Genomic DNA, 24709 nt, shown 5'->3' on the forward strand with positions numbered 1-24709 from the left:
ACGGAAAAGCAAAAAAAAAAAAAATCCATTGCATTAATTTGATCATGAAGTGAACCCAAACACAAAGCAGATGGATGCCCCATTTGACAGACAAGCAGAGCAGAGCGCATCTCCTGTTCAAAGTAATTGCTGCCTCTTCGGTTGGCAGTTGTGGGTGAGCTCTTCTGGAAACCTTACCTCTGCTGATTTCACGCGCCGCTTCACTCTCCATCACGCACAAATGCTATCAGGAGTCAGGCACGAGGCAGAGATAAGATGGGAAAAAACAGTGGTGAGAGCTTTGAACATGAAACATGACTGCTTTAAATAATGTCTCTATATTTGAGCAAGCACGTTTTGCTTGTTGGCAAGTCAAAACAACAGTGAAAGCCACATTACGTGATCATGACTGGGCTTTAAGTGACAAATTTCAGCGTCTCCGTGCATCTCTGTCGAGCAGTGTACAGGGAGTTACGAGGGGAGATCACCTGCTCACGATGAACTTATGATTGATGACCGCACGCTTGCAGGGATTTCTGACATGTTTGATATTTCTGATGAGTCAAGGGATCTTAGCGCTGCTGGAGCCAGCTGTCGGCTGAAAGCAACATGTACATCAGGGGTGTCAAAGTCAAATGGATGGGGGGCCAAATGAAAAATTTAGGAACAAGCCGAGGGCCGGACTGATCGAATGTTCATTGAAAAAAATGTAATGACCGCATAAAGTCTAGTGATCCCCATTAAACGGACTGAAAACCTAAAAATATACTACTATTCAGATGAGTCGTGATGTCACACAGAAAAGTCCAGTTCTCAGTGTCCACCTTCCGTTTTGCCATTTTTAAGGGTAGACTATCTGAAAGTTGACTTTTGAAGTGATGCTAATGCCCGCTGATGAATAATGAAAGGAAGTGGCCTCCCGCTCGGAGTGCCACCGTTGCATTGTGGGAAATGTAGTGCGTTGGTGCGTGTAAAGTACCTGGATGCTGCTGGCGTGCAGTGACCTGCGGGCCAGTTCTAATAATAAAATTATATAATCCCAGGGGCCAGAAAAAACCCTCTCGCGGGCCGGATTTGGCCCGCGGGCCTTGACTTTGACATATGTGATGTACATGATACAGTACCCGGCGCCAGGTGGAGGGAAACACAGAATGGACTCAGAGCACGGAGGAGAGTGAGGGCAACAAACCACTTAGCCTCTTCCTGAACATGTCACCGTACGCATGAAGGTCAGCAAAGGTTTAGTAAGTTATTGGCAGTCATTTTAAGCTAGGCATATTTTCATTTCATGCTTTTAGCCTGGCCTACTGTGTAGGTGTTAACGCGCTGCTTGGGAAGATGGTAGAACTCATATAAAGAAGAAGCGGCGTACGATCCTAACATACGCTGACAGTTAGCAAGAAGCCTAGTCCAGGAGACTTTCCAGAGTCCGTTATCCTGCTCAATGTATTGAGAACAGGCCACCGTTTTTCCATACTGAGATATGTTCCTACCTGAGCTTAGACAAGTTGATGCGTACCTGTCTGGTCTTTGTCCGTGTCCGTGGAAGAGCTTGGTCGATTCTAACTTCACCCCGTTTGGAGCTATGGGAATATGCTGGGAGAGGCCAAACGCTAACAACATGTTTGGTCTTTTTGCATGACTGAGGGCACACAGTTCTTCCATACTGTGATATGTTCTTACCTGAGCTTAGACGAGTTGATACGTACCTGTCTGGTCTTTGTCCGTGCCCGTGGAAGAGCATGGTAGGCTAGCGTGGGCGCCGCCATGAATTGTGCCCGCCCCTTTTCTTCTATCTGTTAACATGGGGCCGGAGAAGTCCACATAAAATCAGTCACTACACGAAAACAAAGCGGTTTTCAGGCCACGCAGAGAAACAGTGCAGTGTTGACTTGTTGGTGCAAATGAACATTGGACATTTTACACAAATCAATCTACTAAACATCAGATTTGAGCGGTGAACTTTTTCCCCTCGTTCTCCGCTTAATGAACGGGCTTCTCGCTCGACCGGAAGTGTCAGGACAACGCAAATGCAGAGACAAAGCAAAAAGAGTCAAAAGTGGGCGGGGCAGAATAAGGTGAATAAGAATACATTGCAAGAGGCCAAATGCTAACCACATCTTTGGTCGTTTTGCGTGACTGAGGGCACGCACAAAGACCAGGCAGTTTCGCATCAACTAGTCTAAGCTCAGGCAAGAACATATCTCAGTATGTATAAATGGTGGCCCGTTTCTTTAAAGAGTTTGGGAAAATGTACTGTTACCATGAATGTCCGCCATGTTTGTGGGTACTAGCAAATATTTTCCGTAGACTAACATTAGCTAAAAACAACTCTGCTGCTGAGTCACTACTGGTAAAAAACATTACGATCCTCCTGAACTCTACAGCCACCAAACATAGCCAATTATGAACAATCCAGATGTCTGTTGTCAGCCCATCGACCACACAGACCTTTTGCTATTTTACTTTAGATACAAATTAGCTCATAAAAGTGTCCTCCTAAATGCTAGCTCAAATTCTACTTTTTATGGGATCAGGTACACATCCAAAGGCCACTAAACTTCATCTTAGAATATGCTAGTGATACAGAAAGCACAGAATAAATGCCGTGAAAAGTACAAAACATACCTCCCATACGTCAGTAATGCGCTTGTTCAGGATTCGACGGCTAACAAAATGTGTGCATTTGTAGGAACAGCCTCAGATACTGTAGCAAAAGGGATTTCTGTGATTTCTATGGAAGAACTGACACAACCTTCATTCAGGACACAGCCACACTCTGCTCGGGGTCTCACTCCAACAGTGTTGTCAGGTCATCCATGTGCGTTATCGCTCAGTTTACATTATTAGCAACAGAGCTTGGAATCGCCTTGTGTTCAGTTGCAGAGAGTGGGTTGAAGACTAATTTTGCAGGTTCGAAATAGACCCAATAATCTCTCGATGTAAAAAAATGCTTTTACTCTCACAAAGACTAAGTTCTCCAGAGGAAGAGCCTGTCTCAAGATCTGAGGCATGTAGATGTGTTTTAACAATGGATTGCTTCCAAAACCTCTATGAGATAAAGGGGCACACTTGCTTTAAATATAGGAACATAAACATTCCCGCTGCATTTAGCATTTTGGTGTAAAGCCTTTTATTGACAACATGCTCTTCAAAACGACTTAACATGTCATAATTTACAACTGGAGCACATGCTGTAGCTTGTTTCCCGCATACTAATAATGCTAATAATAATGGAAGTACTGGAATTGAAGCTGTTTGGTAAATTCAATTGGACACATCCATCCCTTCCTCTTCCTTTCTGTCTTTATAGTGTAGATCTCCACTGCAGCCTCCGCGGGACCACAGAGTGAAAGAAAGACACTGGCCATTTATCTCAAGTTGCCAGATTTGTTGAAATTTCCACTCCAGTCTTCAGCCTCTGCGTCGGGCTGTTTAAGCTCCTGCTATCTCTGTCTCCAGCGGTGTCACCGTTAACCTCCTTTGAGCGTGAGCCACAGTCATGCTGAGAATCCTGACGTGGTGCTCTGCAAATAAACTGTGTGTTAAAGCCATTCATCTTCAGCACATTGTTGAATTGCACTGTGGACTGGTGCTGCTAATGGTGCAGAGTCTTAATTGCCGTTGTTTAAGTTCACCGGGGCACCTCACGTCTACCTGCCTTTTCACTTTGCCATCTTGCCATGCTATATTGCCATACAAATCTTTCCAAAAATAAACTCTCGTAAAGTGAATGCAATTGTGAAATGTGTGCTTCAGTGCTTAATGAGGTGTGCTCGGTGACGTTGGGTAGATTATCAAAATGTAATAGGACCATATATATAAACTAGAACAAATAGCCTGTTTGCTCTAATGGCCTTTTTGCATAAGTGAAACCTGGGAACCATCGATGAGCAATTACTCTCTGCAGCATTCAGGAAGCACCAACCCGAAAACCAGATTTATGAGCATTGGTAATGGGGTTTGGACACACTGTCACTAAAAGGTGAGCAAATACAACATAGTTATGTGGTGTTTGTGAGTAACAATGGTTGTGATTGACAGGCGGATTGTCCTATCAGCGCAACACATTCAGCTTTAGTGACTAAAAGCAGTTCTAAGTAACTTGTTTACCTTAATAAATCCTTTCCGTAGTCCCTCTGGGGGCAACACAAGTGTTAATGGGATGATTGGGGGGTCTTTCATCTCCCCCTGGTGTCTTTGGCCAGCAATCCACAACTGTAAATTCACTGCCTTCATACACTAATGGAATCACGAAGAAGAAGCTTACAGGCTAACGGGCAAATCTAAATGCGGGCTAGCACCACTTAAAGGAATAGGCCACCGTTTTTACATACTGAGATATGTTCTTACCTTAGCTTAGACGAGTTCATTTGTACCTGTCTGGTCTTCACGCGTGCCCTCAGTCACGTAAACACAGCACAGACGGCGTTAGCATTTAGCCTCTCCTCTATGGCTCCAAACAAGGTGAAGATAGAAGCTACCAAGCTCTTCCACGCTTTCCCTTTTTAAATATGGCTATGTGAAGTGGTACACGATCCAAGCATAGATACACAAAATGAAACAATGTGGATTTTCTAAGTGGATAAAAATGGGAACTATATTGTAAGGCGTAATAATACCAGGAGTACTTCGACATCCGCGCAGCACTATCTTCACTTTACTGTGCAGACGCCAAAGTACTCCTGGTATCATTACGCCTTACAATATAGTTCCCATTTTATCCACTTAGAAAATCCACATTGTTTCATTTTGCATTAAAAAAGAAAGGATGATATGGAAATGAGGATGAATAACACAGAATTGACAAAAGTCATCCGCATTTATCGTGGAATGATACAGAATCCGCTCCTGCAATTGAACAGTATAGACCCCAGTCTAATAATATTGCTCACACAAATAGACTTTCAAAAATCACTTTCAACTTCTGCTGCATGAAATAATAGACCAATAATTTCAGCAGTGCGTACTTTCAATTATATATTTCCACAGACATGACAAATAGGCCGGCGGTGACACAGAAAGGACAAAGGAGTCCTCATTATTAACATTAACAGCCTGTATTGCCCTCTGATGATCAGCCTTCATTGAGCCTGTTATCATGTGAGCGGGGGCCTCTCTCGTAATTGCCGGTGACAAAATCAATGGCCTCCACTCGTCGATTACAAAGTCACCGTGAATGGAGCGCACCCAAGGGCACCCTCCACTCTGATAAACAGGGCTTTAATACGGACTGAGTAATTGTCATTCGCAAACGTGAACAATGATGCTCAGACCGAAGCGCTCACCGTCGCTGAATTATGGATTCAACCTTTAAGTGGATGCAAAGGGCATCTCTGGAGTACAGTGAGAGATAAAATCATTAAGTAAGAGTGCCATAGTATGTCATAGTCATCATTCCACGTGCTGCTAACGGTATACCCACGCAAGAAGTTTGCATTTGTGCATGTTTGAGAAATGCATGTACGGTGAGTCTCCTTCTCGACACACTGCCGAAGCCGTGAGGTGGTAATCCTGGTGTGTTGTCAAAGTCCAAAACCAGTATGTCAGCTCTCTAATTCTGTACTCATGCTTGACAATTCTTTAATGATGCCGTGACAGATCAATGGTCAGGAAAGTTAGAGGAATAGCATGGGGAAACCAGAGCATAACCAGATATTGCGAGTCGTGATTGAAGTAGCCAAGGCAAACAAACAACAATAAATTATGTAGCATATTGTATCATTCGCTCTCACAATAAGAAAAACTAAAACAATCCATCAATTTTCAAGTATTGCCAACCTGAAAATGGCAAAGAGAAACAGGAACCAACACCTACTGGTATAAACATTGCATGAAACTCTCAGTGAAACATTGATTATTCTAGTGAAATGGAAACTTATCCCGCCCCAAGATCAAAGTCACGCTTCCTACCTTTTTTCATTTGAAGAAATATTCCTGGTGGAGAGAATGCAAGATTTAATTTTACCACATCTTACTGCGTTGGATTCGTAAGTCTTTATTCTCTGATCACATCAAGTACACGGCTTCAAAAGCAGACAGCGTCCTGTCACTGATTTCATTTCGGCTATACCCCTGACTGAGTGGGTGCAGCTTTAGAGATATGTGCATCGAGCAGCAGGCTTTACATCACAAACAAGGTTATTTTCAGACATCCCAGTGCCATCTCCCAAGCCCAAAAAGTGGCAGTATAAAATGCGATTGGTATGGCTGCTTTTTATAATGATCACTCACATTGACAGTGGTTCAAAGTGAAAGCGTTTTGGAAGAGTGTTGTCATAAGCAGGTGATGTCCCGCTCGGTCAAGACTTGAATTTCTATATATCTACTGGGTCAAATGTTAAACGCAGTGTGGCTATAAATCTGTTTTGACTTTTCCGAACTTGTGAACTTGAGGCCGCATTTTAAATCGGAGACCGCGCTTTCGAGACAAGTACAAAGGTGGCAAGAAGGGGACAAGTCACTTCCAATTGCCGTAAGTGCAGGTGAGAGGGAAATGCTGTTTCTTTCAACACAATCTTTCACTATTTTTGGCTCGGGGCGATTTTTGAGCCTCTTTCCCAAACGGAACCGATTTCCACTTTGACGCAAAGATTGCCTGTCCAGCTGAGAAACCATTTTCGCATAGCCTATGCAATAATGAAAAAAGATATCTATAATTTACAGTGAAGAGGATGATGTCAATCCGTCACAAAGCTCTGGAAGCGCAGTCAAGCTCTTCACTTTTCAGTCCTTTCAGATTTCACCGTTGCCTTTTTCTTTGACTGACTCCTATTTGCCACGAAAATAAAACACGCTCCAGGATTAAATCATATGACTTGCCAGTGCGCTGAAAGTGGAAGGTTGAGTGAGTCTGTCAGACCAGAGACTATTGTTTATTCAATAGATTTTTGACATCACAAAACACCTGCACTTCACATCAACAGTGATACAGGGGTTTTGTATGTCTAACGAATGGAGACATGCAAATACTTGGGCACAACAATAGTTCACAAACTCACATTTCAACCCAACATTGAACAAGATCTCTTCTTTTTCGGAAAACGCCATAAGCCCCAAGTCCACCGGTCTGTCCTGTCTGTCTGTCTGCCTTCATTCAGTGAGTTGTTTTGCATTCACCGCAATCACTCAACAAAATCATCAAACGGAGCAGTGAAATCATCGCATGGGAACAAGAAACGCTAATGGACATTTACAATAAGAGTCAGATCCAAATGACGACAGATTGCACACTCAGTCCTCCAGAAAGTCAGTTCAGGTCACTGTCTCTAAGGAAAAAGAAACAGACCTGCTTCGTACCCACTTCAGTCAGACTTTCACTAATGATCTTTTAAAGGAATAGGCCACCGTTTTTATATACTAAGATATGTTCTTACCTAACCTTAGTCGAGTTAATATATTCCCGTCTGGTCTTTGTCCGTGCGCTCTGCCAGGCAAACGGAGCACATACGCAGCCTCTCCCACATGTCATATAGCTCCAAAAAAGCTCACGATAGAAACTACCAAGCTCTTCCACGTGTTCCCTATTTAACTAAAGTTACGTGAAGTGTTTTCATGCGAAGTATATTTACACAGAAATGTAGCATGTCGATTTTATAAGCAGATAAAAAGGGGTACTATATTGTGAGGCGTAATGATACGAGGAGCACAACAACTACTTTGACAATATTAAAAATGTGACTTTGAAATCCAATGGTGACAATTATTGTGGTAAATCAGGGGGATGTCAACTATTTTGTAGCCGCGGGCCTCAGTACAACAACAACAACAACAACAACAACAGCAACAACTTCAACATAATTATGAATGTGCCAGTCAATTCTCTTTCTTTGTGTTTCTCTCTTCAAACTTTCAGGTTATGTAATCTTATAGCTGTCTTGCCAGCTCTCTAAGAATTTGAACGTTGCGGGAAAAAGTTTATTCAAGCTCATTATTGTGCATATCTCAGCTGGTTGTTGACATTCTCAAAAGGTGACCCTGATAAGATATGACTTTATATATAGGCTCTATACAGCCCTGATGTATCTCCATGGTACTGTAACTGCAGTGGTCCAGCGGAGCACAACACAAGGGCATGACGCCGGGATGATCCTGAAATAGAAAGAGAGCCACGAGCTGCACGGGCATAGTGAGTCAGAAAGCCGATAACACAGACAGACTGGACCAGTGGGCTCTGAACAAGGAGGGGGTGAGAGAGAGAGGGAGTCAATGAGATGATGAAGACCTCTTACCTCCACATGCAGGGACAATTACAGAAATAACTAGCCGACAGCATATTACAAGACATGACAATTACAGATCGTATAATCACAGAAGCTACCAGTGACACTAGACTAGGCCCTAGGTTATAATTATTTTGAAATTGAATGGAACAGGGAAATTAGCAAATTATTTCCACAATTAGCAGATTTGACCTGTACAGATTACCAGTAGGGGTGTAAATCCATCCACCAGATATACGGTGGGAGGAAAAAGTATGCAAACCCTTTGGAATTTTTCCTGTGAATGTGTATATGTTTTGGCCAATAAAAATATGACAACATGTAACTGTTCGGGTGGTATTAGTTTAAGCAGACACTGTTTACTCATTCTTGTGATTTCAATAAAGATCTGACCACATTTTTATGAAAAATGTAGGCAGAAATGTACTGTAACACATTCCAGAAATCCACATACGTTTCCCTCCCACTGTCTGTGTATGTCAACACACAGGCAAGACAGAACTGAGAGCTGAGTCTAATAATTCCATGGCAGGGAAACACTGCCCTCTTGTGGTGGCACAGTGTTCTGAAATATTCAGGATGGCGATATATGTTTTTTTTTCTTTCTTTCCTGAACTGTCATTTTGTTATTTTTCATCATTCTAAATGTGGTTTTGTAATTTCAGCGTAGCTCTAATAAGGCCTTCAGCTGTCTTGATTGGACAAAACAGAAGTTATATTCATTCTCACGGTCTACGGTACAAACCACTCTGATTTTGGGCTTTAAAATAAACAGTTAGCAACTCTGAGGAGGGTGAAAGCGCTGTAGAAGTCACTGGACGAGGAGTCTGCCAGATGTATGGATCCTACGTGAACCGGAAGTGTGCAGTCGACGTCGTGACGTCATATACCCACAGCGCGAAAAGAGTGGGGATGGTCTCTTGCTGAAGCTGCACATGTCAACACAGTTCGGTGAGCTGTTCATCTTTCTTATCTGCCAATATTAACTGTCTAACTGAATGGCGACGTTTTACGATTTCTAGAAAGAGACAAGCAAAGACCCTCGTAACATTAGTTTCACTTTCACAAATGTCAAATCATGTTAGCTTTGTTTATACTTGCACTACTAGCTGATGATGGATGAGATATTGATTTCTTCTTACAGTTACGGTTTGATGTTGAATACGTGTTCTTTAGTAACGCAGTCGGAAATTACGCATTAAGCTGTTTTTTAAAATCATAATGCAATGTTTATGCAGCTCTTCCTGCTAAGAAAGTCATTCTTCGAGAGTAGTGGCATGGTTTGAACGCTAGTTACTGACAGGCTGTCAATGATTGAAACCTCTTAACCCACACCTGAACCGAGCGCATTCAATGCCAGTTCGGCATTACCCAAATCTAAAAGCTTCTTTCAAAAAGCGTCAAAACAGCGACGAAAACAAGGTTGAAAAAGCAACAAAATGTGACAAAAAAAGCAACGACATAAACGATGAAAAGAGCAACAAATAAGCGACAAAACGGTGACAAAAAAAACAAAAACAAAAAATGAAAACGAAAATGCACTCAGTTAAAGCAGGGGGTAAGAGGTTAATGTGATCCTAAAATGTATATTCTATATGTCACTGTTGTTAAAATACACCACATGCACATTTTAACTTCTATCCCAGGTCCATATATTACTATTTGACCGTTTTTTTTGCTTCCTGTTCCCTCCCTCTCCCAGTTCTCCTTCAGTAAGCTGCAAGCATGTCGAAAATAGACAAGATGAGCATCCTAGGGGTGCGGAGCTTTGGCATTGAGGACAAAGACAAGCAGGTCATCTCTTTTTTCAGTCCTCTGACGGTGCTGGTCGGACCTAATGGAGCGGGGAAAACGGTATGGCCATTTTTTGGGACAAGTTCAGAGGTCAAAAGTTGAGGCGTGACGGTGACGGAGGGCTGGTTTCATGATGAGTGCAATGTTGTGATTCGTCTTTTTCTATACATCTTTGTTTTTAGACGATTATCGAATGTCTAAAATATGCAACAGCAGGCGAACTTCCTCCAGGATCCAAAGGAGGTGCTTTCGTACATGACCCGAAGGTCAGTTTACGAACTTCTCAGCCTTTTGTTGTTGATGTTTTGCACTTTTATTGTACTTTCTTGCTACTTAGACTGTTTTGTTGATTGAGCGAGTCTAAAAATATTCCTCTGTTCTTACTTGAACCAAATTTAGCCTGCTAAAAGTCACCCATATAAGCGCTTTAAGACCTTGACAGAGCTAAACTGAAAGCTGTGTTTTTACAGGATGCCCATGAGACCGATGTACGAGCTCAGATTCGTCTTTTGTTCTCCGACGTCAACGGGGAGAAAGTCACCATCCATCGCTCCATGTCCTGCACCCAAAAGGCTAAAAACTACTCGTTTAAAAGCCTGGAGCAGGTCATCACCCGAATAAAGTAAAAATGAAAAACCCAATCTATGTGAAATATTAGTTAATCATGTTGAAAGTGGTAAAATGTTCTTGAGCATCCATCATGTTTGATATGTTATCAAGGGACGGAGAGAAGGTGAGCTTGTCGTCCAAATGTGGTGAACTGGACCGGGAGATGATTTCGGCGCTGGGCGTGTCCAAGCCTGTGCTGAACCACGTGATCTTCTGCCATCAAGAAGAGTCAAACTGGCCTCTCAGCGAGGGCAAGGCGCTGAAGGACAAATTTGATTCCATCTTCGCAGCAACCAAGTGAGGCTGGAACTGCTTTTTCACCTTTAATCTCATCCTAATATGTACATTTTTAGTGTGTTAATATGTAGTCTCCAAAATCGACTTTTTCAAGCTTTTTACCATGTTCCAAGCCCAGTTTTAGGTCAATATTTTGCCTTAAAGTATAAGAGTGTAAAAAGATGGGTGTTTGAGATTAATGGAATACCTGCAAAAAGCATAATGTCCCCTATTCTTTTTTAATAAAGCAAAATTGTTATTATTTATTCATCCCTTGAAACATACATTTCCCTATTAAAAAAGATAAAGCTAATAATAAGATACAGCATTTTATTCAAATGATATTTTAAATACTGTTTGATGAAAAAAGAGAGAAACAGAAGCAGTCTGTTCTTGCTCTATGGTTCTGGAAGTATCTAGACTGAGGTAGGTGGGAAAATTGGTGTGGGCTTATATACAAATGAGCAGGCAGTTCTTACCTCAGCTGTACACGTAGGCTTTGAAATGATTTAGTTTTGTCAAGTAATCAACAGATTGCTCTGTCAAATCACAGCTTCTCATTGTATTCCCAGACTTCTTCACATGTCTCCATGGTTACTGCAAGTGAAACAGATCCTAGATGACTGCGGTATCTCCTATATTTGGAGATCCCAGAAAATCACCAATGTTAAGTGGCTGAAACTCAAAGTGGAACGAACCCTAAAGGACCAGTTTATACAGAAATGGAGAGGAGAATGTGAATTTAAGACCGTATTTGAATCAGAAAAGTATCTTTGTGAGAATGTCTCCCACAGACACGCCATTTAGTAGTAGTTGTAGGCCGATACAAAGGCATTGACCGAAAATTTCGTTATTGTAATCTCTGTAATGATAATGTTGTCGGTGAATGTTATGTAAGACATCCTTCAATGTTTAAATTTATTTCACTTATGCAAAATCAAAGTCAAAATGTAATCAGTAAATTTGGTACATTTTTGAAAAAGGTTCTTCTGTTGAAATGACATTTGTTATTACTTTGTTCTGTTTTGTTTTGTTTTGTGAACTTGTGCGTATGGTCGTGAGCACTGAAAAAAAAAAAAAAACATTCTGTATAGCAACTCAAGTCTGAGGTAAAGTTTGCCCTCTGTGTCCCAGGTACATAAAAGCCCTGGAAACCATGCGTCAGCAGCGTCTTAAGCAGAGCCAGACGGTGAAGGAGTGCCAAGTGGAGCTGCGGTACTTGAAGCAGAACAAGGAGAAGGCTCAGCAGATCCGCGAGACTGTGGCCGCTAAAGAGGCGCAGCTCGCAGCCTCCAAAGACAACGTGCAGCAAATCGAGAGCCAGATCGACCCTCTGGAGGTACAATGAAACACTAAAAGAGAAAGACTCAAGAACAAAAACAAGACCCATTAGCTTAGTTACAGACTCATGGATGTAATCTGCCCTGTTGCACTGTGTGGCATGTCCACACTTAGATCCGCTGCTATCACTTTATCACTTTATATCAATTTATCATCTTATATCAGTTTATACACCTGCACATCTGTAAATACAATCCCGCTGTTCTACGTCAAATTGTTGTCGTCTACCATATTTAATTATTTTTTTTTTTAATCCTATTTTAATATTCTTTAAGCATGCCTCTATAGCCTTACAGTTTAAAGTGTTATAGCTTGTTTTTTATCTAAATTCTGTATTATGTTCTATGTTGCACATCTGCAAAGAGAAAAATTCCTAGTTTGTGAACCTGTTCTCAAACAATTCTGATGTTAATAACTTTTATATTTGCTTCACCACTCTACTAAAATAAAGTTGGAAATGTGTGATAAAAATGAATACAACCAATCTGCCAGGCATTTAACACTAGACATCTGGGTTATTTATAGAAGGGGGAAAGTAAATGTTTGGATGGCAATGTTGGCACTTTATTTGCTGAAAAACATGTGTAGCATTGCTCTAATAATACTGACCTTTGGCTGTTTTTTCCAGAATCGCCTGAACGATATTGATATGAAGCTGAGCAAAGTGATGAGGCTGGACAATGACGTTAAAGCCTTGGAAAGCAGGAAGAAACAGATGGAGGACGACAACCGAGAGCTGGAGGAGACCATGGAGCAGGTGCCATACCACACTTTATACAAACTACGCTGAGTTCAGTCATTGTTTTTGTTTGGGATCTTATCTTTTGGTAAAAAGAAGTCAAATTAGTAGTCAAAATAAAAGTGCTGAAATGATTTATTAAATTGGAGCTTTTTAGCAGTGAGTAACGTACATGTAAGAATGTTTTTAAAACAAAAGAAAGAAATAGTGAAAGTCTTGGGAATTGAGCAGGTTCTCCATCACAATCGTAACTCTATTTCTCTTTCATTACAAACGAGTATCTGCTTTGTTTGTTGATCTGCTTTTTCCCTGTGGCTGGCTATCTTTTTACCTGTTCAAACGTTTATGAAACTTTATTTTTTTAAAGGTCCTATATCATGCAAAATCGACTTTTTGGAGCTTTTAGCCATGTTGTTATGCTATTTCTGTATCAAAAATACCCTCAGAGTGGTTTGTGGCTTCATTTACGCAGTTCTCAGTAATCCTCCTGAATCCTGCTCTCTGAGCAGCTGCTCCGCCCTCTCCTGGTGAACGATTTGCTCAGTTGTGTCGTCACAGCGGAACGGAAGTGCTCGACGTCTGTAATGTAATGTCTCAATTCTATGTTTATGGCCTGATTTTAATTTGTAAAACAGCTTTTTCATTATTTCTGTTGTAAGAAAGAAATAAAGTAAAAAAAAAAAAAGGAAGTGCCCGAGGCATTTCCAGGTCACCTGCGTACAAAACAAACGTACCCCCTGAGCGTCTGAACAGATGTCATGCTTGCACTGAAAGTTGTGAAGATGGAGCTCTTTCTAAACTATTATGGACACGCCTGTTCTGTTTTCTTACCTAACGATAATGTCATGGAAAAGCGCGTTTGGGTAGGCTGACTTTATTCAATCTGCCAAAGAAGAGGCCACTTGTCACAAGGTGTTTTTTCTCTCCGGGATTTGGCTACTATCAGCCAAAATTGTGTTTTTCTGTGACTGTCACTGATGGATGCTTGGTGAACCTTCACCAGAATCAAAGTGGATACACAACCAACACGAGTCCTATAATGTGATGGAGCGGCCAGGACAGAGTCAAAATGCGCGTTAGCTTGTGTGTTAGCCATTTATGAAGCTGTGTTGCAGATGTCAACTCCTTATAACTGCATCGTGAAGTAACTTCACTTTTTGCTGTGGTATTTTAATTTTATACAGTAAAGTTGTATGTGCGGAGAGAGGGGGCGGAGTCAACTGAATTGAAGCGTTGTGTCTTCCGGGTTTGAAAAATACCTCGAGAAAATGCTTATATTTTTCACAAAAATGAGTGCTCCATAGTGGTAGAGGTACAATATATCATATAAATGCCTATACTTTACTTTGGAATGGCTAAAATAGCATGATACAGATCATTTAATGAACAAATGACAAATATTTTCAAAACAAATGAAGTCCGAGGTTCTGCTAGACTTCATTTTTAATGCCATTCATTTCGGCCGACAGGGTCGTAAAATTTTGCCCATTAATTTTGCCCATTAATGGTCATACTGAATATTGTGTCATATTATCAAACACTTTGTAAAATAGTGTAGATCTAAAGTTTTCTGATATAGAAATATTGAACTGTTTAGTCACGCCCTACAAACACTTTGAGTTGGTCACTGGCTTAATTAAGTCCAATACCATCCATCCATCCATTTTCTTCCGCTTTATACGGGGCCAGGTCGCGGGGGCAGCAGTCTCAGCAGAGATGCCCAAACTTCCCGATCCACACACACCTCCTCCAGCTGTTCTGGGGGGACCCCGAGGCGACACCGGGCCAGCTCGGAGACATAGTCCCACCACCGTGTCCTGGGCCTTCCACGAGGCCTTGTCCCACTAGGACATGCCTGGAACACCTCCCGAGGGAGGCGACCAGGAGGCATCCGGAACAGATGCCCGAGCCACCTCAGCTGGCTCCTTTCGACATGAAGGAGCAGCGACTCTACTCCGAGCTCCTCCCGGGTAACTGAGCTCCTCACCCGATCTCGGAGGGTGCGCCCAGCCACCCTGCGAAGGAAACTCATTTCGGCCGCTTGTATTTGCGATCTTGTCCTTTCGGTCATGACCCAAATCTCATGACCATAGGTGAGGGTGGGAACGTAGATCGATCGGTAAATCGAGAGCTTTGCCCCCCGACTCAGCTCCCTCTTCACCACGACAGACCGATACAGCGACCGCATCACTGCTGACGCCGCATCGATCCGTCTGTCGATCTCACGCTCCATCCGTCCAATATATGTATTCTATAGCCATCTATATATATTCTGTATTAGTATTTTTATGACCTTGTTGACATCAGTCTGCCCAGGGACTACAGGTGGAAATTAGCACAAGCGCTATAACCTGGTACAATGCATCTCTCCCTTTGAGGTTAATGTATATTGTACACTGTCCCTGCTCAAATAAATAAATAAACTAAACTAAACTAGACTAAACCCGGAAACCATGATTTGGGTTATTCTGAACTTAATAATTCAAAAGGATCAATCTAAAAATAACCAGAGGTCAGCTTTTTTTCTTCAATCATTAAACATACTCAAAAAATATTGGTTAAAACGTACTTATTATTTTTCATGTATTACATGTAAAAAAAAGATAATAATTCTTATACGCGTCAGTTTTTTGGGGGTAAAATATAAAGAAACCAGACAAGCAGCAATAAAAAATTGTTGGCTGGAAAGAAAGCAAATTCAATTCATCATCAACACATTTTCCCATTTGTCTTTTGTTGCTGTTAGGTTTATTTGCCTAAACACCTGCCTAATGGGGCTCCAGACTCTGCACCATGTGCCGTTGCCCGTGGGGGCACAGTGGTAGAAGTCCACAGATGGTGAATGAGAGTGCGGGAACTCTGTGGTGACAAGTCTGTTCATCACGCGGCTGCACTCGGATCAGTTTTATGAGAGCCGCTTCCGAGGGCCCACAAAATATCATCTGCCGTGCATCTGTCTGGGACGTGCCAAACTGCGTTGTAGTGAGCAGTATTTGTTTTGGATAAGAGTGATTGATGTGGGCTTGATAATGAGAGCTGACGGACTAATCTTATTTGAACCATACTATATGAGCCATTAGGAACAAAAGCTAAATCGTCTGTGTCCATTGGGATTTACCATGTTTTATGTGAAACTATTTCTGAAATGAATGGGATAGTTTTTGTGTTCATTCCCCTGAGCGTGTTAAAAAGGTCAAAGGTTTTGGCTTGTGCTGAAATGTTTCTCTTTCCAATATGAAACTGGAAAACCCCTAAACAGCTCTAAAGCATCAGTGTGTGCTGCAGGTGTTCCAGGGCTCAGACGAGCAGCTGCAGGACATGTACCAGAACCACCAGAGGACAGTGAAGGAGAAGGAGCGCAGGCTCACCGAGGCCCAGAGGGACCTGGAGAGAGCGGGCCGCGAGTGTCAGAGGCTCAACAGGGTCAAGGCTGATCTGCTTGTGGAGCAAGGTACCCCCGCGCTGATCACAGTTAGGCCACATACAGGTGAAACTGGGAATATTAGAATATCGCTCAAAAGTTGAATGTTAATTCAACTAATTCAACTAATGACATGCAAAGTGACATATGTCAAGCCTTTGTTATAATTTTGATGATTATGGCTTACAGGGTTTTTACAAGCTGTGAGCCATAATCATCAAATCATCAAAATTATAACAAATAAAGGCTTGACATATGTCACTTTGCATGTAAGGAATGAGTCTATGATATATTAGTTTTACAGTTTAAGTAGAATTACAGAAATGATTGCACTTTTTAACAATATTAAAATTTTCCGAGTTTCACCTGTATTAGCTGTATGGTGAAAAATAAAAAAATCGTATCCATATAATACGCTTCAGTTTAATCATTAGCTCCTTATGTTGCGTCTATCATGTTACTAAATTGAGTAATCCTAAATCTTGAAGCGTTGGAGGGTTTTGATTTGTTTTCCATGGATATTTCTGTGTAACATATACTGTAGAATTGCCGGACCCATTCTAAGAAGTTCTGCACTCAAACTGTATTTTATCATAGCACCATGGATTCGTTACCATGCCGTGAGCTTTTTTTTTTTTACACAGCCTTGGACACAAATTTCTCTATTGTGAGATCAATAAAGACTTAACTTATCTTATCTTATTTAGACTTTTAACTCTTTAATGTTAAAAATCTGACTCTCCTCTCTGAGGTGGTCCAGGGGACACACAAACTGTCCTTTGGATATCATTCCATCTAAAGTTCTTAAACAGGCTTTTGACAACGTGGGCCCCTACCTTCTCGCTCTGTTCAATAGCAGCCTCAGCACTGGATCCATCCCTGCAGCCTTCAAGCGTGCTGTGGTTAGGCCACTGTTAAAACTGCTCTGTCCAATTTTCAACCTGTCTCTCACCTGCCATTTTTGTCCAAGGTTTTATAGAAACTCATTTTTATTCAATTTCAGACTTTTTTGGACAATAATTATATCCTGGAGAAATTTCAATCGGGCTTCAGATCGCGTCACAGTATGGTGTCCGCTCATCTTAAAGTGCACAATGACATTCTGCTTTTGGATGCAAAGCAGCTAGTGCTTTTAATGATGCTGGACCTGACTGCGGCCTTTGACACCGTGGACCACGCGGTTCTCCTCTCCCGGCTGGTGGAGCATGTTGTTGTTCAGGGCACGGTCCTGCAGTGGTTCAGGTCCTACCTGAGTCCTACCTGAGCTTTGTTGTGTCAATGATTATTCCTCTTCCTCTGACCCGCTGTCATCTGGGGTGCCACAGGGTTCCATCCTTGGCCCGGTCCTGTTCTCACTTTACATGCTGCCGCTTGGTCCATCATTGCTAAACATAATTTGTCCTTCCACCTCCCCTCTCCACCGGAATCAAGCAAGATCTGAGTTTGTTCTTTTTGGCTCCAGGGATATCCCTCAGATTCAGTCCAGGGTCATGGGCCCAGTCCGCGAGGCCACCATGGAACCTGAGAGTTGTCTTTGACTGAGAACTGAACTTTAAACAACAAATAAATGCTGTGGTCAAAGCCAGCTTTTTCCAGCTGCGCCTTTTGACCAAGGTGAAGCCCTTTCTCTCACGCCAAGACCTCAAGAAGGCGACCCACGCATTTATCAGTTCCCGGTTGGACTATTGCAATGCGCTATACTCTGGCCTCCCACAGTCCTCACTCACTGGTTACAGTTAGTGCAGAACGCTGCAGCCCGTCTTCTCACCGGTTCATCCAGACACAGCCACATTACTTCTTCTTCTCCTCCTTGCACTGGCTCCCGGTCCGTTGTCGGATTGATTTAAAAATGTGACTGTTCGTTTTCAAAGCTCTTCATGGTCTCGCTCCGTTATATTTAACTGACATGCTGCACAGTTGAATTAGACCTAATATTTTGTGGAAAATGTGGAATTCCTACATCTGCAACTAAATCAAGTCCAAACCATAGCTAGAACACGAAACAACCAAGTAACGCAAATTATTATTATTATTTTTTTAAATACCAGTAGTACTGAATCTTTTTTTTTCCAATACCACACTGGCATTGTTTAATGGTAGGTACCCAACCCTAATCAGTGCACACATGTTATTGTAGTCTGTTGGAGTAAGCATATTGCAAATAGGACCTCTGAAAGCCCTGCAGTACACCACATCAATTCATTATCTGCAAAAATGTGTAAAAGTGGTTTGAGTTATGAACATTAGTCCCGGCGTAAAAACAGTGTTGTTGCTTTTTCCAGGTCGTCTTCAGCTTGAGGCCGACCGTCAAGCTCAAAACATAAAGAATCGTGACTCACAGGTAAGAGAGGAGCAAGGATCACAGAGTCAGGAATACAGAATACAGCAGATATTTATAATCCTTTTTGTGTTTGTTTTCTGCCCAGGTTCGCTCTCTATCCTCTTTCCTGGAGCTGGAGGGCTACGACCGAACGCCTTTCACTAAACTTCAGCTGGAGAGTTTTCACCGACAGGTTTCTCAGAGGCTGGAGCAGGAGAAACAGACCCTTAGCCAGATTCTGGTAAGAAACTGAGACCATATGTGTAAGTGAAAATGATGAAACTCAGAAAGGAGGAAGTGGGGAAATACTATAAATAATAATGACTTGTTTACGACATTACTTTCCTTCTCTTTTGTGCTGTGATGATGGTTGTTGATTTTTGTGTGTTATTTTCCAGACGGACCTGCAGGAGAAGGAGCACCAGAAGCAGCAGAGCATAGATGAAATGCGGGATAAAAAGACGGGTCTGGAGAGGACAGTAGAGCTGAAGAGGGACATTCAGTCCAAGAAACAACAGGAGCTCAGGAACATTAAAGCTGACCTGCAGCGGCTTGAGGGATCCTCCAGTCGGCTGCAGCAGCTGGAGACGGAGCTGGCCAAGGCAGTGAGTAGCTCCACTGTGAATAGGTTGCGTTCATCATACAGTACCGTCATACAGAGAGCCTTTTACTTTCATATTACAAATGTTTTGACCTCTTTTTAGTGTGTTTACTGTACTATCTGTCTCTTTTACAAATGTTTTTTATCTAGGAGCGTGAGTTGCAGAGTGCAGTGCAGAACTCCAACGTGGACGAGCTGAAGGCCGAGGTTTTGGATCTTCAGAGGGAAAAGACCGAGCTGGACCAGACCCAGAGGCAGTTGGACCAGGAGATGGAGATGTTGAACACGCACACCACGGCACGCACTCAGATGGAGATGCTGAAAAAAGACAAGGTGACATGTGTGAAAGGCTTTATGTAGGGTTGGATGTTTGATGACAATTTAAAATTGTTAAAAAGTTAGCCAAGTGCATTTTCTTCAGTTCAGCTTTACCTAAATCTAGAAGCCCATTCAAACGGATATGTTTTGTCGCGTTGTAGTCACTTTTTTGTTACGTTTTTTTGTCACTTTTTGTCACCTTTTCATCACATTCTCGTCACTTTTTTGTCACTTTTTGGTCACTTTTTGTCACTGTTTTGTCACTTTTTTGTCATTTTTTGGTCACTTTTTCGTCACACTAGCAGTGAATTTTAAGTTTATCATCTTTTTTACTAATAAATGCGTGGTTTACTAATTTCTTTATGTACATCATAAGTTGTTAGCGCTTCACTCCGCACACAAACATGCGCTCGTTGTCTGCTTCTGCGTCTCCTTTGCAGATGTTTGTGTGTTGCTTGTCCAGGTGAAGGGGTGACATGGGGATGTTGTGACGCTAGAAGTGTGGAATTTGTTTTTGCTGATGAGTTAGCTGCAGTTTTCAGTTTGGCTGTAGCATCTGTTTAAATGCTCGTCCAGGAAAGACCACATTCATTATTTTTTTTTCTTTTAAACTAAAACAGCGAATCGAAAATCGAGATCAAACAATATGGGGAAAATAAGCGTGATTATTTTTTTTTCCAGAATCACCCAACCCTACCTTGTCACTTTTTTTGTCACTTTTTTGTCGCTTATTCACCGCTTTTTTGTCACTTAACTGTTATTCTTTGGTTGCTTTTTTTCATCTCATTTTTTTCACTATTATGTCGCTCATTTCTTTCAAGAAGCTTTTATATTTGGGTAAAAGCCAAAATGGATAAAATTTGCTCAGTTCAGGTGGGGGTTAAGGGTTTAAATAGTACTTTGTTGCTGCTTTGTTTTCTTTAGACCGAGAAAGAGGAGCAGGTCCGAAAAATCAAGTCTCGCCACAGTGATGACTTGGTGTCACTGCTCGGGCACTTTCCCAACAAGAGGGAGCTGGAGGACTGGATCTACAGCAAGTCAAAGGAGATCAACGGCACCAGAGACAGGCTGGCTAAACTCAAGTTAGTCACGCAAAACACGCTCGAACTTTTTAGTGATTCCAATTTTTTCCCTCGCAATTGGTTGTGTTTGTCAGTAAAGATGAGTAAAGCAATTGTATGAAGAATTGTATGACAAGAATTCCAACAGACCTTTCTCCACATCACTGCAACATCACTTTGACCAGTATTTGCGGTTGTCATTCGCAGTAAGGACCTGGCGTCGAGCGAGCAGAATAAGAGCCACATCGCCTCGGAGCTGCGGAAAAAGGAGCAGCAGTTGTCCGGCGACGAGGAGAAGTTTTTCAACGTCTGCGGGAGTCAGGATCTGGAGTCGGACCTGAGCAAAGTGCAGGACGATCTGGAGAAGATCTCAAAACAGAGAGGTTCGAGAAAACGCACAACCCCTGCCTTTATGCCAGCCTTTTTATTGATCGTTTTGAAGATGTCTTTCAAAAAACTAGCTAAGGTTTTGACATTATCCTTCCTAACACATATTCTATTCTCATTCTGTAGCCATGTTAGCCGGAGCCACGGCCGTGTACTCTCAATTCATCAGTCAGCTGACGGAGGAGCGAGAGCCCTGCTGCCCCGTGTGCCAGCGCACCTTCCCCTCCGAGTCCGACCTCCAGGAAGTGATCAGCGACATGCAGTCCAAGCTCCGACTGGTCCCAGATAAACTGAAGAACACCGAGCAGGACCTGAAGAGGAAGGAGAGGAAGAAGGAGGAGATGATGTCCCTCCGACCAGTCAGGTACGAAACGCATCCAAAAGAGGAGGATTCAACTTACAGTGAATATAATGTGAATTTTGAAGTATGGATGTGTTGTGCAGATATGTAATATATGTACAGAGAAAACATTTAAAAAAGAAGGGCTAAGCTTTGAGGGTAAAGACATTCAAAGCCTCTGTTCCCAATTGGCCTCATTGTAAGCCACAGTCTAAACTCATTCCCTCCTTTTCTAACATGTTATATTTTCAGATAAATTGTATTATGTCAGACCTGTTTTGTCCAGTAGATGGAGCTAAATGACTAAATGTTTAGCTCCATCTACTGGACTAGACTCTTATGTTTAGTATTAAAAGCATCCTTATGAAAGTAAATAATTGAATCCTTTGTGTTTTCCCCAGGGAAACCATAGTGCGTCTGCAGGAGAAGGAGCTGCCTGAGCTGAGGAACAGGCTGCAGGCGGTGAACAGAGACATAGAACGGCTGAAGGGAGAAGTGGAGACCCAGGAGACTCTCCTCGGGACGCTCATGTCCGAAGAGGACACCGCCAAGGCCTGTCTGCAAGACATCTCCCTCATGGACCGATATCTGGTAGGGCTTCACCAGTTAAGAAAGAATATAATTGTAATTATTGCAGTTGTATATATTGCAATAGATTTGTGACTCGTATTTCACAATCAATCATTTGACATTTGAATCATAATTTGAGAAAAGAGAACAATGATCACATTCATATATGTTTGAAGTCTAAAACAACAGGCTTTGGTACTTATAATAAGATCCCATCAAAATAAAATGTTTAGTTGTTTGCAGTGAACATTATGTCACTGTAAAAATGTCTTTGTCATTTGCCAATTGCGATCATACATATTACGATTTCAGTTTGTAGTTTGCAATTTCCAACACAGACGTAATGTCTGTATTGAAATATTGGCTAAGTACTCTCTTTCTTCCATGTTGTCACAAAGCAAAGTAATGATAGTTCCTAAAGTGTTTAGATTTGCATGTATGGATTTTCTTCTTCATCATTGATTTTATTCCTTGATTCAGATGGACCTCAAAGATGTTGAGAGGAAAATCGCTCAACAAGCGACTAAACTCCAAGGAGTCGACCTGACCAGAACCATTCAGCAAGTCAGTCAGGAGAAACAGGAGACGCAACACAGGCTGGACACCAGTAAGACCAACATGTTACTGTGTCTCTGATTCAGGGTTATTGATTAGAACAAAGTTGATGCATTTGGCTCCCATTAAAGAGGCACAAGTTCCATCACTAGTTTCTATGACTAAAGGATTGTGATCTCTGTTTAAATCCAGCAGCGTTTGCAACTAGTTTGTGCCATTTTGTGATATTGATTATTGATGTTGGTGCGGCCATACTCGTGTGAAGAGCTTGAGATGCCGGGTAAAGACAGAGGAAATACAAGACACAGTTTCTCTTACGTTTGCCGTGCCTCCGAACAGGTTTTTATGAATGAGCAACCGCCATTTATTTTCCGAATCCACACCGGTGTGTAGCCCCGCCCACACCCAAAAGTAGGTCAATCATTTGGAACACACCAAGTCATCACCCCCACTTGTTCCTGAATTGACAAGGGTACAACATTATATACAATACAAAAACATTCCTTTTTTTTTTTTTTTTACACATAGTCCAAATTCAAATACCGAAGAGAAATGTTTCAAAGTAATCCATTCTTACTTTCGAAACAGGTTTCGTAAAAATGTCTGCCACCATTGCATTTGTAGGACAGTAATTAACAGTTATTTTGCCATCACTGAGTACGGATCGAACAAAATGATGCCATATATCAATGTGCTTGCACCGTTGGCGACAAATACCGGGTTCTTAGAAAGGGCAATAGCACCTTGATTGTCTTCAAAAATCGCTACAGGTGTATATTCCAACCCATTATCCATTCCAGCCAACAAATGTGCAAGTTACAAACATTCCTATGCTGTCGCTGACAAAGCCATGTATTCAGCTTCACACGTGGACAAAGCTAGGGCTGTTTCTTAGACTTCCAGGAAACTATGGCCCCCCTCTCAGACAAACTAAAGCAGTAGCCAGTCACACTGCGCCTGTCATTCTGGTCTGCTGCCCAGTCTGCATCACAAAAGGCCAAAAGTTTAAGATTTACATTTTGTTTTCCTGGTCCACAGTACCTTTTAAATATCTCAACACATGTTTAGCTGCAACCCAATGTTGTTGTTTTGGTTCAGAAAGATATTGTGACAATTTTCCAACAACAAAACTCAGATCTGGTCGAGTAGATGTCATTACATAGATTAAACTGCCAACAATTTCACCATATTTCTTTGAATCAGCAGGTTCACCCTCACTGTCAAATTTCATTTTCATTTCACATGGTGTTAATCTTGGTTTACAGTCAGTCATGTCAAATCTTTCCAAAATTTTGGTGATGTATCTCTTTCGATTCATTTTTATTTCCCCTTGTTTTTGGGTGAAATCAATGCCAAGGAATGTCTCAGTTTCCCAAGATCTTTAATTTTGAATTTTGCACCCAACATTTCCTTTACACTTTTGAGTATTTGACAATCACTTGCTGCAATGATAAGGTCATCAACCCAAATGATCAATAAGACCCTTTCATTGTCGGATTGTTTACTGTAAACACAATTGTCTGCTGTGTTTTGGACAAACTTGTTTTCAATCAAGCATCTTATTCCAGTTTCGTCCTGACTGCTTCAGACCATACAGCGATTTATTGAGCTTACACACCAATTTTTCTCCTGCTTTTGTCTGACCTCAAAACCTTTGGGCTGCTCCATGTACAGCTCACAGTCTATTGTGGCATGCGGGTATGCATTTTTAACATCCATCTGATGTAGTTCTAAATCATACCGAACTGCTAGCTGCATTAAGACACGTACAGAAGTCATATCAGCCGTAGGAGAAAAGGTTTCGTTGTAATCAATACCAGCCACTTGACAATAACCTTTTGCCACATATGGAGCCCTGTAAATTGTCTCAACAGGATTTTCTGGCATAAACCCATCTGCCCCCCAATGCATGTTTACCTCCAGGTAAGGGTGTTAATGTGAAGGTATCATTCTCAATCAGAGAGTCCATTTCTTCATTCATAGCCTTAGCCCACTGCTCTGATTTTGAAGAGCTCAAGGCTTCCTGCAGTGTCTGGGGGATGTCACATGTCACACGATAGCAATAGTCAATATTTGTCAATGCTTGATCTTTGTCAAATTTGACTTCATAATCGCAGTCAGTATAGAACTGAGGGTGTCTCCTCTCCTTCGTTGGATACCGAGCACTATTACTGCT

The 24709-nt window shown here is 41.9% G+C and overlaps 1 protein-coding gene across 1 annotated transcript in view; it reads left to right on the top strand.

Moving 5' to 3' along the window:
* Positions 1 to 9042: 9042 nt before the first annotated feature.
* Positions 9043 to 24709, top strand: part of rad50 (RAD50 homolog, double strand break repair protein) — a 29985-nt gene continuing 14318 nt past the window's right edge. Inside the window, exons 1-17 of the mRNA XM_079565940.1 lie at positions 9043 to 9152; positions 9904 to 10055; positions 10178 to 10261; positions 10466 to 10617; positions 10716 to 10901; positions 12015 to 12219; positions 12850 to 12978; positions 16246 to 16411; positions 18664 to 18722; positions 18808 to 18942; positions 19100 to 19306; positions 19453 to 19635; positions 20545 to 20702; positions 20889 to 21064; positions 21195 to 21432; positions 21810 to 21999; positions 22459 to 22585. Coding sequence (XP_079422066.1) covers positions 9927 to 10055; positions 10178 to 10261; positions 10466 to 10617; positions 10716 to 10901; positions 12015 to 12219; positions 12850 to 12978; positions 16246 to 16411; positions 18664 to 18722; positions 18808 to 18942; positions 19100 to 19306; positions 19453 to 19635; positions 20545 to 20702; positions 20889 to 21064; positions 21195 to 21432; positions 21810 to 21999; positions 22459 to 22585 — 2524 coding nt within the window. The 5' untranslated portion in view covers positions 9043 to 9152; positions 9904 to 9926. The remainder of the gene's footprint in view (positions 9153 to 9903; positions 10056 to 10177; positions 10262 to 10465; positions 10618 to 10715; positions 10902 to 12014; positions 12220 to 12849; positions 12979 to 16245; positions 16412 to 18663; positions 18723 to 18807; positions 18943 to 19099; positions 19307 to 19452; positions 19636 to 20544; positions 20703 to 20888; positions 21065 to 21194; positions 21433 to 21809; positions 22000 to 22458; positions 22586 to 24709) is intronic.

The sequence above is a fragment of the Gobius niger genome (genome assembly GCF_951799975.1).
Source record: "Gobius niger genome assembly, chromosome: 11".
NCBI classification, from domain to species: domain Eukaryota; kingdom Metazoa; phylum Chordata; class Actinopteri; order Gobiiformes; family Gobiidae; genus Gobius; species Gobius niger.